The sequence below is a fragment of the Schistocerca nitens genome, chromosome 1, assembly GCF_023898315.1.
Source record: "Schistocerca nitens isolate TAMUIC-IGC-003100 chromosome 1, iqSchNite1.1, whole genome shotgun sequence".
NCBI lineage: Eukaryota > Metazoa > Arthropoda > Insecta > Orthoptera > Acrididae > Schistocerca > Schistocerca nitens.
Window position 1 is genome coordinate 313,704,784 of NC_064614.1, and position 16,449 is coordinate 313,721,232.

Sequence of the window (16,449 nt, forward strand, 5' to 3'; positions counted from 1 at the left end):
ATTTATTTATGGGTTAGAGTGTAGTACTTAAAATAATAAAGTTACTGTCTCCCGGCAGCGGTATTTTCACGGGGTGCATTATTAGACTTTGATGTTCATAGTGTACGTTCTCATTAATTCCAAAGTAACACTGCGACGTCTTTGAATATAGGGCGGTGGCTTTCGATGCTTGCTGATAATTGTTAAGATACTGCAAGCCTGTGGAAAATTTCTGACAGTCGTATCCAGTTTCCGTTAGTCGCTGAAATACGACGCCGCTTCTTCTTCCTCTGTTCTCTCAGAGGATCGCGGCAGTGTCCGGACAGCCTCAATGAAATCTCTTGTTTTGTTACAGTGCTTCTGAAGCAGCTCCCAAGCAAGGGAGCTTTAAGCCCGCAGTTACGCTAGTGTTACACTATGAACGATTTACTTAACTGTCGCAACTGCATATACACTTCTTGCATTGCTGGCATTGCTTTTGCGGTTGCTAACTAGGGCCGGCCGATGTGGCTGAACGGTTCTAGGCGCCTCAGTCCGGAACCGCGCTGGTTCGAATCCTGCCTCGGATGAGGATGTGTGTGATGTCCTTAGGTTAGTTAGGTTTAAGTAGTTCTAAGTGTTGGGGACTGATGACCTCAGATATTAAGTCCCATAGTGCTTAGAGCGTTTTGAACCATTTTGCTAACTAGGCTCCACCATCCCCACCCAGAATGTCCCTCGAATGCACATTCTTTGAGATTCCTAAGTAAAAAGGAGCCTCTTGGCAACTCAGAAGCTGACTCTTTTAACAAAACTTAAGTGAACCTGCTAGCCGTCGCCTCACTCCGGCTCACGAGGTAATCACCTTTGTTACTATTAACACCTATCGCTCTGGATCCTGTGTTGCACGGGGACCACATGAACCTAGCGGTCACACATCTACACTATGTGATCAAAAGTAACCGGACACCTGGCTGAAAATGGCTTACAAAATGTGGCGCCCTCCATCAGTAATGCTGGAATTCAATATGGTATTGACCCACTCTTTGCCTTGATGACAGGCATACGTCCAATCAGGTGCTGGAAAGTTTTTTGGGGAATGGCAGTCCATTCTTCACGGATTGCTGCACTGAGGAGAGGTATCAATGTCTGTCGGTAAGGCCTGGCTCGAAGTCGGCGTTCCGAAACATCCCAGAGGTGTCCTATAGGATTCAGGTCAGGACTCTGTGCAGTCCAATCCATTAAAGGGATGTTTTCGTCGTGTAACCACTCCGTCACAGGCCGTGAATCATGAATAGGTTCTAATGGCTCTGAGCACTATGGGACTTAAAATCTTAGGTCATCAGTCCCCTAGAACTTAGAACTACTTAAACCTAAATAACCTAAGGACATCACACACATTCATGTCCGAGGCAGGATTCGAACCTGCGACCGTAGCAGTCACGCGGTTCCGGACTGAAGCGCCTAGAACCGCACGGCCACCGCGGTCGGCGAATCATGAATAGTTTCTCGATCTTGCTGAAAGATACAATCGCCACCTCCGAATTTCTCTTCAACAGTGGGAAGCAAGAAGGTGCTTAAAACATCAATGTAGGCCTGTGCTGTGATTGTGCCACGCAGAACAACAAGAGGTGCAAGCCCCCTCCATGAAAAACATGACCACACCGTAATACCACTACCTCCGAATTTTATTGTTGGCACTTCAGACGCTGGCAGATGACGTTCACGGGGCATTCTCCATACCCACCCTCTGCCATTGGATCGCCACATTGTGACCGTGACGCGTCACTCAACACAACGCTTTTCCACTGTTCAATAGTCAATGTTTACGCTCCTTACACCAAGCCAGGAGTCGTTTGGCATTTACCGGCGCAATGTGTGTGGCTTATGAGCAGCTGCTCGAACATGAAATCCAAATATTCTCAGCTCCCGCCGAACTGTCATAGTATTTGCAGTGGATCCTGATGCTGTTAGGAATTCCTGTGTGATGATCTGGATAGATGTCTGACTATTACGCATTACGACCCTCTTCAACTGTCGGCGTCTGTCAACAGATGAGGTCAGTATGTACGCTTTTGTGCTGTACGTGTCCCTTCGCGTTTCCACTTGACTGTCACATAGTAAAGAGTTGGATAGAGAAGTTTAGGAGTGTGGAAATTTCGCGTACAGACGTATGACACAAGTGACACCCAATCACCTGACCATGTTCGAAGTCAGTGAGTTCCACGGAGCGCCCCACTCTGCTCTCTCAGAGTGTCTAATGACTTCTGAGGTCGCCGATATGGAGTACCTGGCAGTAGGTGGCAGCCCAATGCACTTAATATGTGGAACGTATGTTTCTGGGTGTGTCCGGATACTTTTGATCACATAGTGTTTTACGCAAGTGGATACGCTATCAAGGGAGTGATGTGCAACTGAACTATGAATTCATAATGTTTCACAAGCTGCAACATAGTCGTGAATACAAAAAAGGGATCGAAGTACTGTCAAGTGTTTTTATTCCAGTCTATTATCACATGACTGAAACCGGTCATCGTCGAAGGACGTTATATTGTGATCATAGACTGGAATAAAAACATTTAACAATTTATAATAACCATAAAAACTAGATTATGTTGGATGATAACGGAGCTGCATCAAAACTATGAGAAATCATGAACCTGATTATTATTTTACTCAGTCAAACGATGCGCTTGAATGAAAGACAGTCAGGTTCCATAAGACAGTGAAACATAGAAACTTAATAATGAAGAGGCACGGCTGCAACTTAACGTTGTCTCAAAACTAGTGGCGGAAAGACCGCAGCTGTTTGTGTGCTAAGTAAATGAACCAGCACAGTATCGTGATTTTTAACGTCACGGCACACGATCCCGCAAGTCTTAATTCATTAAATGAGTGGCCACTTAGCTCTGAGAGAATAGGAAATGAAAGAAAGAAGATGAACACCACTTGGCTAGGCACGGTTGTCCAGTTCCCCACATTGTTGTTATATCGACCCACATTACGTAATCGAAACCTAGATTCCTTCCCATGTGCACGCAATGATTCGAACTGTGCAGTTCTTGCTGTGGCTGACTCGCTGGTTACGGCAGCAGATGTAGGGGCACGGTTGCAAATTTCACCCTAGCCTCTCTTAACGGTAGCGGGTGCAAATACCGTGCTCCAACAATCTGGCTCCGTCATCCACAGAAAGTCACCGAACCGAGGAAATTGAGGTCAGAACACAAAGTCCATCCTCTACCATATCTACACACCGAATAGCTCTTAGTCAGAATGGCAAAGTAGAACGTAAAATGCTGAGTTCGGAGTTCGCTATCGTTGTGACAAAATCCAAATGAGAAACAGCCGAGTTCGGGGTCTAACAACAGAATGACCAAGTTTCGTTCTCTGTGGCTCTCCACCTGAGCTCGGAGCAGTGCATCCATGGCTCTGCCATGACCAACTGCCGGGCAGTTGCGAGCCGTAGCTCCCAATTAAAATAATTTAGAATAAACTTTAAGCCCCAACCATCATGTTCAGGAGCAAAGAGACGATCAGGTTCGCCCTTGCACAAGTCAGAAAGCGCTCTCAAAAAAGTGTGCCAAGCTTTCTACAGCACAAAAATTTATTTAGATACCAAGAATGTTATTCTGTGTTGCTTGTCAGATCTCCCGACTCTGGAGATGATACTATGAAGCCTGAAAGCTCTGAGGCCTGCGTTCTTCCGACTGCGACTAGACTCAAAAACAGTATTAACTGGCTTCATTTAAAACTTCCGGGCTGATAGATCGTGCTCGACGTATAAAACTCTCCCCTTACGTTTCGTCTCCGACTGCGAGAGACATCCGCCGAGGTAAAGCGGCGAACTGCAAGGAGAGCTCGAGGAAGCTCTGATTATACAGTATAGGCAGTGCAGAGGGCGCCACTGTCCACCACATGGCGTGGCCCATACACTGACTCTGGTAATGCCTACATTCTCGACTGAAAGTAATCTATCGTCACGCTTCCGATGCAACGCTGACATCCAAAACTTATCAAGTTTAACACCTTTCTCTTTCCTTTTAAAGTTGTTATGGCGTTTATCAATCTCGACAATGGGCAACTGATTTTTCTGCATGTTCTGTGATTAAACGATGGGACAGAACATTGGGCCATAGGTTGTATAGAAAGGCCACACACACTGATCGTTATCTGCATAAAGATTCTAACCAACACCACAGACAGAAAAGAGGTGTAATTAAAACCTTGGTAGACAGGACGGTCGAAATTTGCGAACTTGTTTATTTAAAAGATGAGATTGAACATCTACGGTCGACTTTCATGAAGAACGGCTATTCCAGCAAGGAGATAGATCGAACACTTCGCTCTCGGCAGAGAAACAGGAGTAACGACGAGCAATAGACGCCAAACTGCAAGGCTTTTCTTCCGTTAATTAGTAAGGTCACAGGTCGCATTGGGAACATGTTAAGCAAGAATGGTGTGGAAACTATTTTCAGACCCACCAGGAAAATAAGAGAATATTTAAGATCGGCAAAATATGCACTACTTCCTTTGGCTACACCGGGGTATACAAAATTCCTTGTAGTTGTGGACAGCTTTATATCGGCACCACCAAGAGAAGTGTGAACAACCGTCTTCTTGAAAAGACACGGATAAATCGCCCGTAGCAGAACATACTTACCAGGAGGGTAGTCTTGAAATAAAATTCACCGAGACGAGCATCATATCTAAAACCTCGCATTATTATGCGCGCATGTATAAACAGGCAACCGAGTTTGATAAACACAACGTAATAATTTTAAAAGGAAAGAGGAAGGTCTTAAACTGGATAAGTTTTGGATGTCAGTGTTGCATCGGAAGCGTGACGATCGATTACTTTCAGTCGATAATGTTGGAATCGCCAGAGACAGTCTCATAGCCGACGCCACGTGATGGACAGTGGCGCCTTCTGCACCGCCTGTACTGTATAATCAGTGCTTCCTTGCGTTCTCCTTACAGTTCGTCGCTTTACCTCGGAAGATGTCTCCCGCAGTCGGAGACCAAACGTCGGGGGAGAGTTTTATCCATCGACCACGGCCTTTCAGCCCGGGGTTTTAAGGAGGGACCCCTATCTCGCCCATGTTAATTCACCAATGTTAATGACCCATTATCTCAGAGACTGTTGTAGATGCGGATTTCAAATTTCTGCATTATATTAACTACTGTCTCTTTATTCTACTAATCTATGATGGAAGGTTTTGTATCAAAACAAAAGGTTTTACAAATTTTTTACTCAGTGCCTGTATTTCTGCAAAAACATAAATATACCTTAAAATAGCTGAGCTGAACGTATATTCTTGGTTGTAGATCGATGGCTTACTGGATAGTTGTGCAGAACCCTGTAAAAGTTTCAGTGCAATAGGATGAATAGTTTCTGAGTAAACGGGGCATTTGTAGAAAAAATGTATAAACTGAGAAAAGGACGATTAAAGTTTTCATATGAAATTCCTTACTTTTATTGTTACAAAAACGTTATTAAAAACACCCTGCTCCATATTCTAGGTCACCACCACCAGCTCTATCAAATAACAGCTGCCTTCTTTTCCTGGCCTCTTTGGTCACATGTTTTGCTGAAACCCCAGCTTTTTTCACTCTTCTGATGTCCAGTTTGTGAAGACCTTCCACTGTATGCTTCCCCAAAATCACTCTCAGCTTCTCAAGTACTCTCAGTCTGCCACTACCTCCATTATTAAATGTGATTACAATGTCATACGTTCCTAACTGTAGGGTCTTCATCCCAACAAATACACTTTTTGGTATGCGACTCCATAGAAGATTATTGAAAGATTCATTGGCGTTTTGTGTTTTCCCATGCAAACTCCTTTTCAACAGATCTGGATGGGCCAGATCTCTAAATATAAGGCTTCAGAGCCTCCATTACTGCTTGAGGCGCACTGTTTTCATGCTTAAAATCTGCCAGAGATCTTCAGCTTCAGATTTTCTATATTTGCACTATGTCTCAGGAGGAGGAGGACACAAACAACGTTCGGGGTTGTTATCAGTTGAAATTTTATGATAGTAGATTGCCTACACAGTTCTCACCATCTTATGCAAATCATTGGTGTTGTCCCTGATAGCTTTACCATAATAATCTTGAAACTGATCTATCACCTTGTCAGTCAGTCTGCCAGGACCTTTTGTTGTTTTACCATCTGATAGCTTTGCGTTGCCAAGTTTTATTTTCAACTGTCTGAGACGTGCACCCATTCTCTTTTTCACATGGCCTACACACTCTAGTTTTGGTATGGGCACACTGTAGGGTTTGCTTTCCACTACTGCTTTGAAAGACTTGCTGTCTCCATATCCCAAGAACTGAATGTACCTAAATCCCCTTTTTTCCTCAGATCGCTGAAAAATATTTACTGCAGCAGCCACTTCCGTCCCTCCACTTGTTCCCTCATAATTTCTTCCACAGTTTGGCTTATAGGCTTCTACTCTCTCTCTATCCACGCCAGCACATGTGCATCCTTGACAATATTTTGTCAAAATCTCCAGATTCAGGACTTTTCCTGTGTCGACACTTGTTGCCGTTGCAACTCCATTCTTAGATTTGGGTTATCGCCACTGCCCGGAACCATCAAAGGCGATACTGATATCAGTGCAACCATCATTTGCTTCCACTGCTTCCTTTGTTGCAGATATCATGGAATCTGTAGCCACTTCCTTTACACAATCACCAATGATATTTGTGTAGTGTTCATACTCTGTAGGAGAACCTGGCAATTTCGTGATGCTGCACAACATTTTCCCAGCTGCCTGACGCTTCACAATGCACCTCAGTCCATATAATAACCTTACGTTATTAGTACACAAGTTGTTTTTGCACTTGCTTGATATGCAAAATGATTTCGAGAATTCGCAGTTCTGACAGGAAATACGTAAATGACTAACAATTCCTTTCCTATCTGATTCACCTTCAGACAGTGTTACTGCACCACTACAAAGAAAAAATGGCTCTGAGCACTATGGGACTCAACTGCTGAGGTCATTAGTCCCCTAGAACTTAGAACTAGTTAAACCTAACTAACCTAAGGACATCACAAACATCCATGCCCGAGGCAGGATTCGAACCTGCGACCGTAGCGGTCTTGCGGTTCCAGACTGCAGCGCCTTTAACCGCACACTACAAAGAGAACAACTCACTGCTTCACTCAGAACACGAGCCAAAATACCGAACCCCCCAATTATATTCGTATCCATGACTTTTTCTACACTGAGCGCTTCTTAAACATTAAAGTTAACATTCCTTTTTGAAGCACTGGGGGGAGAGGGAGTAGGCATTTCACTTCTCTTGTCACTGCTGTCGCTTGAAGTTCCTTGTGATGTACTCAAGCAAGCTTCATCGGCTACACATTTTCGGCAAAACCTGTTACCTTTGTTTCTTCGCTTCTTGAATATTCCGCGTGGTTTTGTCATTTTTCTTCTGCAAAATGCTGTCAATGTCTGCTTGCTGAGCGAACTGAAACCCACTAAACAGAAAGTTATTCACGAAACACTTCGCTCCATTCAAACCAAGAGCTACGGAAACAATACACTGTGTAGAGCAGACTGTCAATAACAAAACAACAAAACCACAGCCTTCTATAGTGAATAGTTTCGGAAACATGACCGTTCAAATGAGTCAATGTAAGTCGCGAGGAGGAAAAATGACAATGCAGATATACAGTAAAGGATGATAATACGATCAAGATAACATTTCCATCAAATAAATAATATATCAGAATGTTCAGGAGATTCCGTAGATTTTAATGAAACAAAAAAATAAAAATCAATTTTTTTCCACTTTTTGCCCCGGGCCTCCCCTTAAGTGAAATCCATTGTTTTATTCTGCCTATCGATTCGGGAGCTTCTGCGTAACCATATCAATTCGTATTTGGTACTTTCGGCGCCAATAAATTGATATAGACTTCGTCAGTCATGCTGAAGCAAGGAAGAGGCAGATCAGGGTAGACAACAGGGCTATCATAAACGAAGTACGATTTCAGATTGAGGAAGCCCGGACAAAGACACTGGTGATGTTCATTTCAAGGAACAAACCCGGGATTTCCCTTAACAGATTTTGGGAACCCACGAAAAAATGTGGAGGGCCAGACTGGTAACTGAACAGCATTCCTCGCAAAACGCGAGTTCAATGTGTTACCAATGTGTCATATTATCTGGTTATGGCAGATTGAGTGCACAAGGCAGAGTACTCTGAGTTTCGAGTGCAGGTACGTATGTGTTTGAATCGCAGGCATGGTGTTCCCGAGTAAAACAGGCGTTCTGCTGACATCTATAACAAAAAAAAAAAAAAAAAAAAAAAAAAATGGAATCGCTCTATTACTTCGTTGTTCTTAGGAAACTGCTAGTAGGACCTCGTTTGCATCTCGTTAGATAGGTTTTCCGTTCCATTAGACCAGTGACAAATGTAGCGGTGCGCCATTTAATGGGATTCACTCAAAGCCTTGCTTAAATATGTCCTGTGTTTTAGTGCAGTGGGTGTCACTCCATCTGTTCCTTCACATTATTTACTGCACTTGGCGGAGTACGTAGAGGAGAAGCAGCACTGCACACCATGGTATTCATGTGGCACAGATGCATGCAATGTATTATTCTAATTTTATAATTATTTACTGTCGAACAAATAATTGAGGACGTAGGAGGCAAGTGTTATCACGAGTTTAAGACTATGGTACAAGACATAGTTGTGAGCCACATAGAACGTGTCAGATGACTGAAGTCTCAAAACTCTAATCCTTAGACAACCAATAGCCTTCCATTTTCCCTTCTCCCTCTATCCTACACAAATACCAACAAAACCTCACAGAATTATCTGAGAATGTTGAGTATTTTGTGATAAGATATGGCAGTGAATCTAGAGAAAATCTAACGAAATGGTCACTGGATGGAATTCTACGTGATTATAGTTCATACTCGACTAATTGCCATTTTTTCTGACAAATTGGGCAAGGCAGTGAGAAGTAGATTCTAATAAAAATATTAAAGAAACAGGGATGCCTTACAGGTAAGTGGAAAACTGAGAAGTTATGAGGCCATTTTGAAATTATGAGACAATGAGCACAAGGTATAACGGCGCACCACAAATGATTTCGGAATAAACTGTAGAATGGAAGTGTTAGTAGCTTTCTGGTTCATTCACACTGTGTGCCGGACCAGGACTCGACTCTGGGACCTTTCACTTTAAGAGCAAGTGATCTAATGACTGAGTTATCCAAGTATGAATCATGAAACGCCCTCACATGTTCCTTCCTTTGTTCCAGGAGTACTAGTCCCTCAAGATAAGCAGGAGAATCTGAAGGAAAAGGAAGAAGTATTGGGGAAGGTGAAACTGTGAGGGCGGAACGTGATTTATGCTTCGATAGCTCTGGTAGAGCAGAAAGTCTAAGGTTCCAGGGTCCGTTACCAGTCAGGCAGAGTGTTTAATCTGCCACAAACTTTCAAATCACAAATTTGAACGTGCACTCCATTGCAGAGTGAAACCTCATTCCTGGAAATACTGATAATTTAGATGGAACTCAATACGTCAGATGGTGAGTGGTGTCAACAAACTCTACCAGCAATATTTTTCTTTCTTATTATTAGGAAAGTTTCTGTGACAAAGCATTTACGTTACGGATCATTAGCGTAAGCCAAAAGTCTTACTGCTGTATTGTTAAAGTGCAGACAACCCATTACGTTTTTCTTAGCTACAACACGGAACCATTAAGCACCATTCGTTTACAGAATACTCAATTGCTGATTCAAATAGAAAAAGAATTTCCTAGTTTATTTCTGCATAGCAGAGAAAGTAGGAAAATAAGGAAAGGCTTTTTTTTCCTTTTTACATCTCATCAGTTTTCTAAATTATGAGACCCACTACGAATGTCTTCCTGCGCCAACATGTTTATCTCACAGTAGCCCCAGCATCAAACATTCTCAACTCTTTGTTGAACGTATTCCAGTCTTTGTCTCCTTCCAAAGTGTTTACCCCCTGCAGCTCCCTCTAGTAATGAAGAAGTTGTACCGTGAAGTCTTATCATCTTGTCCATTCTATCAATATCTCCTCGCGAGTTCTGCAGAGAACCTCCTCACTTCCTAAACACGGTGATTCAGCTGCCCCTACACATGGGTTTTAAGGAAACCGCAACGCCTTCAAAAACCACGCACAAGATTATCATATTGTCTAGCTTGCTACGCCGAGTTCATTTTTTGTGTAGGACTAATAGTCTGCACGTATCGAGCGAGAGAACATGAAAATCTTGCAGGCGGTATCTGGAAGCGCTGCAAGCTGCGTAAAACCCACACTTCGATTCTCTTCTTTTCGAGTTATCCCTACAGTCCGCTAATCATTGCCATACAATGCCTGCTCCAAACGAACGTTCTCAGAAATTTCTTGTTCACCTTAAGTTCGACGCTTTTGCCATGAATGTTCTCTTTGCCTGTGCTACTCTACATTTTTTTTTCCTGCTTGCTTCGTCCATGGCGGTCACGTTGCTTCCTAAGCAGCCGTATTCATTGACAAAATCTACTTCATGGTACAAAAGTCGCCGAACAGAATCCTTTCAACTTGAATTTTAGTCCCACTCCCGAAGCTTTCTTATTTCCATCATTACTTACTGGATTCACAGATGCAACAGGTTCTGTGGAAGACTACATTTCTTTTGTTTACACTTTCTAATCTGAGCACTTCGTTCTTGGTCTTCCGTTCTTATTTTTACCTCTAGGTTCTTGTGCATATTGTACATCATTGGACTTTCCCTGTATTTCCCTTGGAATTTGAAATATCTTACGCACATTACGCTGTCAACTAAATTCTTTTGGGTACGTGACAGCATTTTCAATGCGTAAGATTCTCATTACTATTGCAAATAAATTCCTGAGGGTGTTTTAGCAAAAATAAATAATGCAATAAAATTCTTCGGGATACGTGATCGCATTGTCAATGTGCAAAGTTCTCCGACAGTTGAACCACTATTGCAGATGGGCTTTCTCGGGATCTTTCAGCAAAATCACCCTGAGGAAGGCCATTGGCACTAGAAGCCGAAACACTGGAGAATTTTACACATTTACAACACGGTCACATACATGGACGAATTTAATTGACTGTGACAACAGCCGCGGAGGCCTGCCATTACGTTGTTGATGACACTTTCCAGATCGACATATCCTATTAACGTTCCTTGATTTTTCTGAAGTTCTGCTTCCACTATCAAGCGCTACGTCAGAACTGCCTCTTTTCCTTGCTTTAATTTTTATAAAGCCCCGCTGATCGTGTAACAGACCCTCAATTTTCTTTGCCTTTCTTTAAGGACGCGTACAGGGTTATGTAAGCGCTGTCGTGCAATCACTTGCCTTTGTTCCTGCAGCCGACGAGCTCGAGCCTCATGCAGACCGTCCTCATGTGCTCGCTGAAGGGCACCACGCGCACCCTGGTGGCCACCATGGGCGGCTGCAGCCGCTGCTCCACCACCGTGTTCGTGTCCGTGTTGCCGGACAGCATCTGTAATTCAACAGAAAATGTTTTTAACTCAACAAAAATTCTCTGCATCCGCTTCATTGCCGCAGTAAGAGCATCTCGCTTACAGACAATTTGAAATACATACATCAAAAAAAGTTTTGCATCACCTCGGTTCAGAGAGTTCCGGAATCTGTACAGAAAATTGTAGTAGAGATCAATATAAACATCATTTCCACCCTTTTTCTTGCTCATGAAAACAACACATTGCATGTTGTACCACCATACAGCAAGACCTTCATAGGTTGTGGTCCAGATTGCTGTACACATCGGTACCTCTTGCATTGATGCATAGCTGTATTCGTCGTGGCATTATGTCCACACGTTCATCAAGGCACTGTTGGTCCTGATTGTCCCACTCCTCAACGGCGTTCTATCCTACGCATGTCCGATAGGGTTCATGTCCGGAGAGCATGCTGGCGTCTCTAGTCGCTAGTTATCCTGAAGGAAGTCATTCGCAATATGTGGACGATGGGGGCGCGAATTGTCGTCTGAAGACGAATGCCTCGCCAATATGCTGCCGATATGGTTGCACTATCGGTCGGAGGATGGTATTCATGAATCGTACAGCCGGTACGGCGCCTTCCATGACCAATAGCGGCGTACTTCGGCCCCAGATACCGCCACCCCAAAACAGCAGGGAACCTCCACCTTGCTGCACTCGCTGTACAGTGTGTCTAAGGCTGCACCTATATTGCATCCGGAATTCGTCCACTCCGACCACGGGTCCGGCGAAGGGCGATAAACGCGCCCGGGCGACGTCCGACGTGAATGCCTGCACTGGGTCCGAGCCGATCCGGCAACGGCACGCAGCTGTCACACGTGGGACGGGAGGGGATTACACTGAGCGTCAACCCAGGGTACCGTCGTCTTTCATGAGTTTCCGCATTGGACTCAGTTATGCTCTATAGGTCAGCAGTAGCAGTTGTTGAGAAGCTATCATGAGTGATAAGGATAATACTTTTTTGTGTTGGCTGCTGCTAGACAAGAACGTTCGCCTTAAAAGACGTAAGAAAAGGACTTCGTAGCATAGTTTTGAAGACACATGTGCTGGGGAATTTTTTACAACTTGCCTGTCGAAGGGATTGCTACAGATGTGCTGTTTGTCTTCCTTGGAGGTGATGCACATCCTTTAACAACTTATCTCATGAAACTATACTCCAAACGACACCTCTTAACGAAGAAAACATTTTCAATTACAGGCTATCGTGGGCTAGAAGATGTGTGGTATGTGCTTTCGGTATCATGACTGCCAAGTGGCGTTTATTGGTAATAGTGAAATGTATCTGCTTACTGCACAACACAATTATTGAAAGTGATGGTGGTGACTTCTTCAAATCTCCAAATTTAGAAGTAGACACAAGAGCGTCGCCATTTCAATAATGTGGTTCTCCAGAACGTTCAACAGACCGTCAAATGGCTCTGAGCACTATGGGACTTAATATCTTAGGTTCAAATGGTTCAAATGGCTCTGAGCACTATGGGACTTAACATCTGAGGTCATCAGTCCCCTAGAACTTAGAACTACTTTAACCTAACTAACCTAAGCACATCACACACACATCCATGCCCGAGGCAGGATTCGAACCTGCGACCGTGGCAGTCACGCGGTTCCGGACTGAAGCGCGTAGAACCGTACGGCCACCGCGGCCGGCCTCAACAGACCGTCACCATAGTCTCGAATTATCAGAGAGAAATTCAAGTCATACTTGAATGGATTGGCGCCGTTCCTGGCAAAGCGAACGCATCGAGTAGTATTTTAGCGATTAAAAACTTATTTCTTTTTGACAGTTTGATAAAAAAAATTCTGTTAAAAGTAATATTATTGAAATTAGCACTGTTTTGTAGTAACATAAGGTGATCTGAAAGCAAGCATGAAATCTGTCGCAACATAATTTCGATAGCTACCTTTGACTGATAGTTGCTCCGCAATAGATTTCCACAGTTCTCGCTTGACAGGCCGGCCGGTGTGGCCGTGCGGTTAAAGGCGCTTCAGTCTGGAACCGCGTGACCGCTACGGTCGCAGGTTCGAATCCTGCCTCGGGCATGGATGTGTGTGATGTCGTTAGGTTTAATTAGTTCTAAGTTCTAGGGGACTAATGACTACCGATGTTAAGTCCCATAGTGCTCAGAGCCATTTGAACCATTTGAACCAACCTCGCTTAACATCCCGGTAATGGCACCCTTCAATCCACTAGTCCCACAAGCGAGGCTCATTCCTCACGAGATGAACTGGAAATTCCTTGTTGATCATACCGCTCATGGTGCAACGCCGGACTGCACTGCCGGACAACAAACAAACATGTTTGGTCGGCCAATCCGGCAGTCCGGTGCCGGACCACGTCATTCTGCGCTTCTTCCTCAAATGTAGACACCTGCATAAGCGACTTGGGGTTTGCTTTTTACTCCGGCGTAGCCAGCGCCGGACAGGATCGGTACGGATGACTTCTGGTTGCAATGTAGGTGCAGCCTAAGGCGTTCAGCCTGACCGGGTTGCCTCCAAACACGTCTCCGACGATTGTCTGGTTGAAGGCATATGCGACACTCATCGGTGAAGATAACATAATGCCAATCCTGAGCGGTCCATTCGGAATGTTGCTTGGCCTATCTGTACCGCGCTGCACGGTGTCGTGGTTGCTAAGATGGATCTCGCCATGGACGTTGGGAGTGAAGTTCCGCGCATCATCTAGCCTATTGCGCACAGTATGAGTCGTAACACGACGTCTTGTGGCTGCACAAAAAGCATTATTCAACATGGCCGCGTTACTGTCAGGGTTCCTCCGAGCCATAATCTGTAGGTAGCGGTCATCTACTGTAGTAGTAGCCCTTGGGCGGCCTGAGCGAGGCGTGTCACCGACAGTTCTTGTCTCTCCGTATCTCCTCCATGTCTATTTCGTCAACTCCGAGACGCCTGGACCCTTCCCTTGTTGAGAGCCCTTCCTGGCACAAATTAATAATGCGGATGCTGTGGAACAATGGTATCGATCATCTAGGCATGATTGAACTACAGACAACACGAGCCGTGTACCTTCTGCCTTGTGGAATGACTGTAGCTGATTGGCTGTCTGACCCCCTCCGTCTAATAGGCGTTGCTCATGCATGGTTGTTTACATCTTGGATTTGGTTTAGTGAAATCTCTGAACAATCAACGGGACTGCGTCTGTGATACTGTATCCACAGCCAACTTCTATTTTCAGGAGTAGTAACCGGGGTAATGCAAAACTGTTTGAGGTATGACGTCTGCGACTATACTGTATAAATGCAACAATTATCAAACACATGAAAAATACTGAATAGTGCTTGCTTGATAGTTAAAAATGCAGATGAAGAAACAATTAGGAGGCGTACTCAAAAACTGAGGTCCATATGATCATAGCAAAAAAAAAAAAAAAGCTCATGAAAAAAGTTTTTATTGTCAGTAATATTTTATTACATATCATCTTTACTCTTCCATATAATCGAACTATATACTATCTGTAACGCTGCGCCAGCTTCTTTAACTCCTCTACATACCGAGCGAGGTGGCGCAGTGGTAGCACACTGGACTCGCATTCGGGAGGACGACGGTTCAATCCCGTCTCCAGCCATCCTGATTTAGGTTTTCCGTGATTTCCCTAAATCGTTTCAGGCAAATGCCGGGATGGTTCCTTTGAAAGGGCACGGCCGATTTCCTTCTCAATCCTTCCCTAACCCGAGCTTGCGCTCCGTCTCTAATGACCTCGTAGTCGACGGGACGTTAAACACTAACCACCACCACCTCTACATAGAATTCTGCTGCCCGGGCTTGCGTTGTCGTGAAGGAGGATTATGCCAGCCTACAGTTTACCGTGGACTCATTTGTGTGTCGCACGTCTCAGTTTGGTTAGCGTTCCACAATACACGTCAACTGTAACTGTTGGCCCACGATCAATGAGATCATTCAAAATGATACCCTTTGGTTCCCACCATCGTTTTTCGATCAGAGATCAGAACAGAGGCTGATTAAGCCTTTTTTGGTTTGGATGATATGGAATGGCGCAACTGCATTGACTGTTGTTTCGATTCTGCGTTGGTGTACAATATCCACGTATCTTCATCCTTAACAATGCGGGAGAAGAAATCATCTCCGACTTGTCCATAGCGCTCCCAAAACTGCAGACACTACGCCTTCTCTGCTCTTTGTATTGATTAGTGAGCATTTGAGAACACATCTCGCACACAGTCTGTGAGATGCAGGATGTTAAGTGACAGTCCAGTAATCTGAAGTTCGCGCAACAGTTTGGAATTCATTAGACAGTAGACAACTGTCGACGACTTCGAAGTTTTTGGTTCACTTGATGAACGATGTTCATAGGGAACACTTGAGCAGCCATTTTGAAATTCTCGAGACCACTTTCGAACTTGTTTGCTACTTATGTCTGCAGGTCCACACACTAGGCATAAATCACGATGGATTTCAGCGGCTGAAGATCCTTTTACCAGCAGATTCCTAATCACACCGCGCACTTTACAACTGGCGTGACCTACGATTTCCTCGGACTTTGTGATCTGCTCTCACCGAATGGCAAATGACCACTGAATCACACCAACACTGAGTACTTTCTTAAAGAATCGATAGACCGTTCTGCAAGCGCGAACTTTTTTCGGGCCTAATATCGGTTAAATACTGTTCCCGGACCTTAGTTTTGGAATGTGCCTCATACGTGTAGTACTTTATTCAAACCAAGAACTGATTTACTATCTGGTACGATAAATATGTTATACATATTTTTTGAGAAGACTATCGAGTTCATCCTACTACTGTGCGACTGGACACGCACAGAGCAAGAAAAGAGACATTACCGAGTACGTAACGCACGTTCGGATGGTTCAAATGGCTCTGAGCACTATGGGACTTAACATCTGACGTCATCAGTCCCCTAGAACGTAGAATTACTTAAACCTAACTAACGTAAGGACATCACACACATCCATGCCCGAGTGAGGATTCAAACCTGCGA

General features: G+C 44.2%; 1 protein-coding gene across 2 annotated transcripts in view; it reads right to left on the minus strand.

Moving 5' to 3' along the window:
• The window catches only part of LOC126235550 (discoidin domain-containing receptor 2-like), a 782,972-nt gene that overhangs the window by 148,714 nt on the left and 617,809 nt on the right, over positions 1-16,449 (minus strand). For both annotated transcript variants that reach the window (XM_049944278.1, XM_049944270.1), the window contains one exon: positions 11,308-11,455. In XM_049944278.1, coding sequence (XP_049800235.1) covers positions 11,308-11,455 — 148 coding nt within the window. The remainder of the gene's footprint in view (positions 1-11,307; positions 11,456-16,449) is intronic.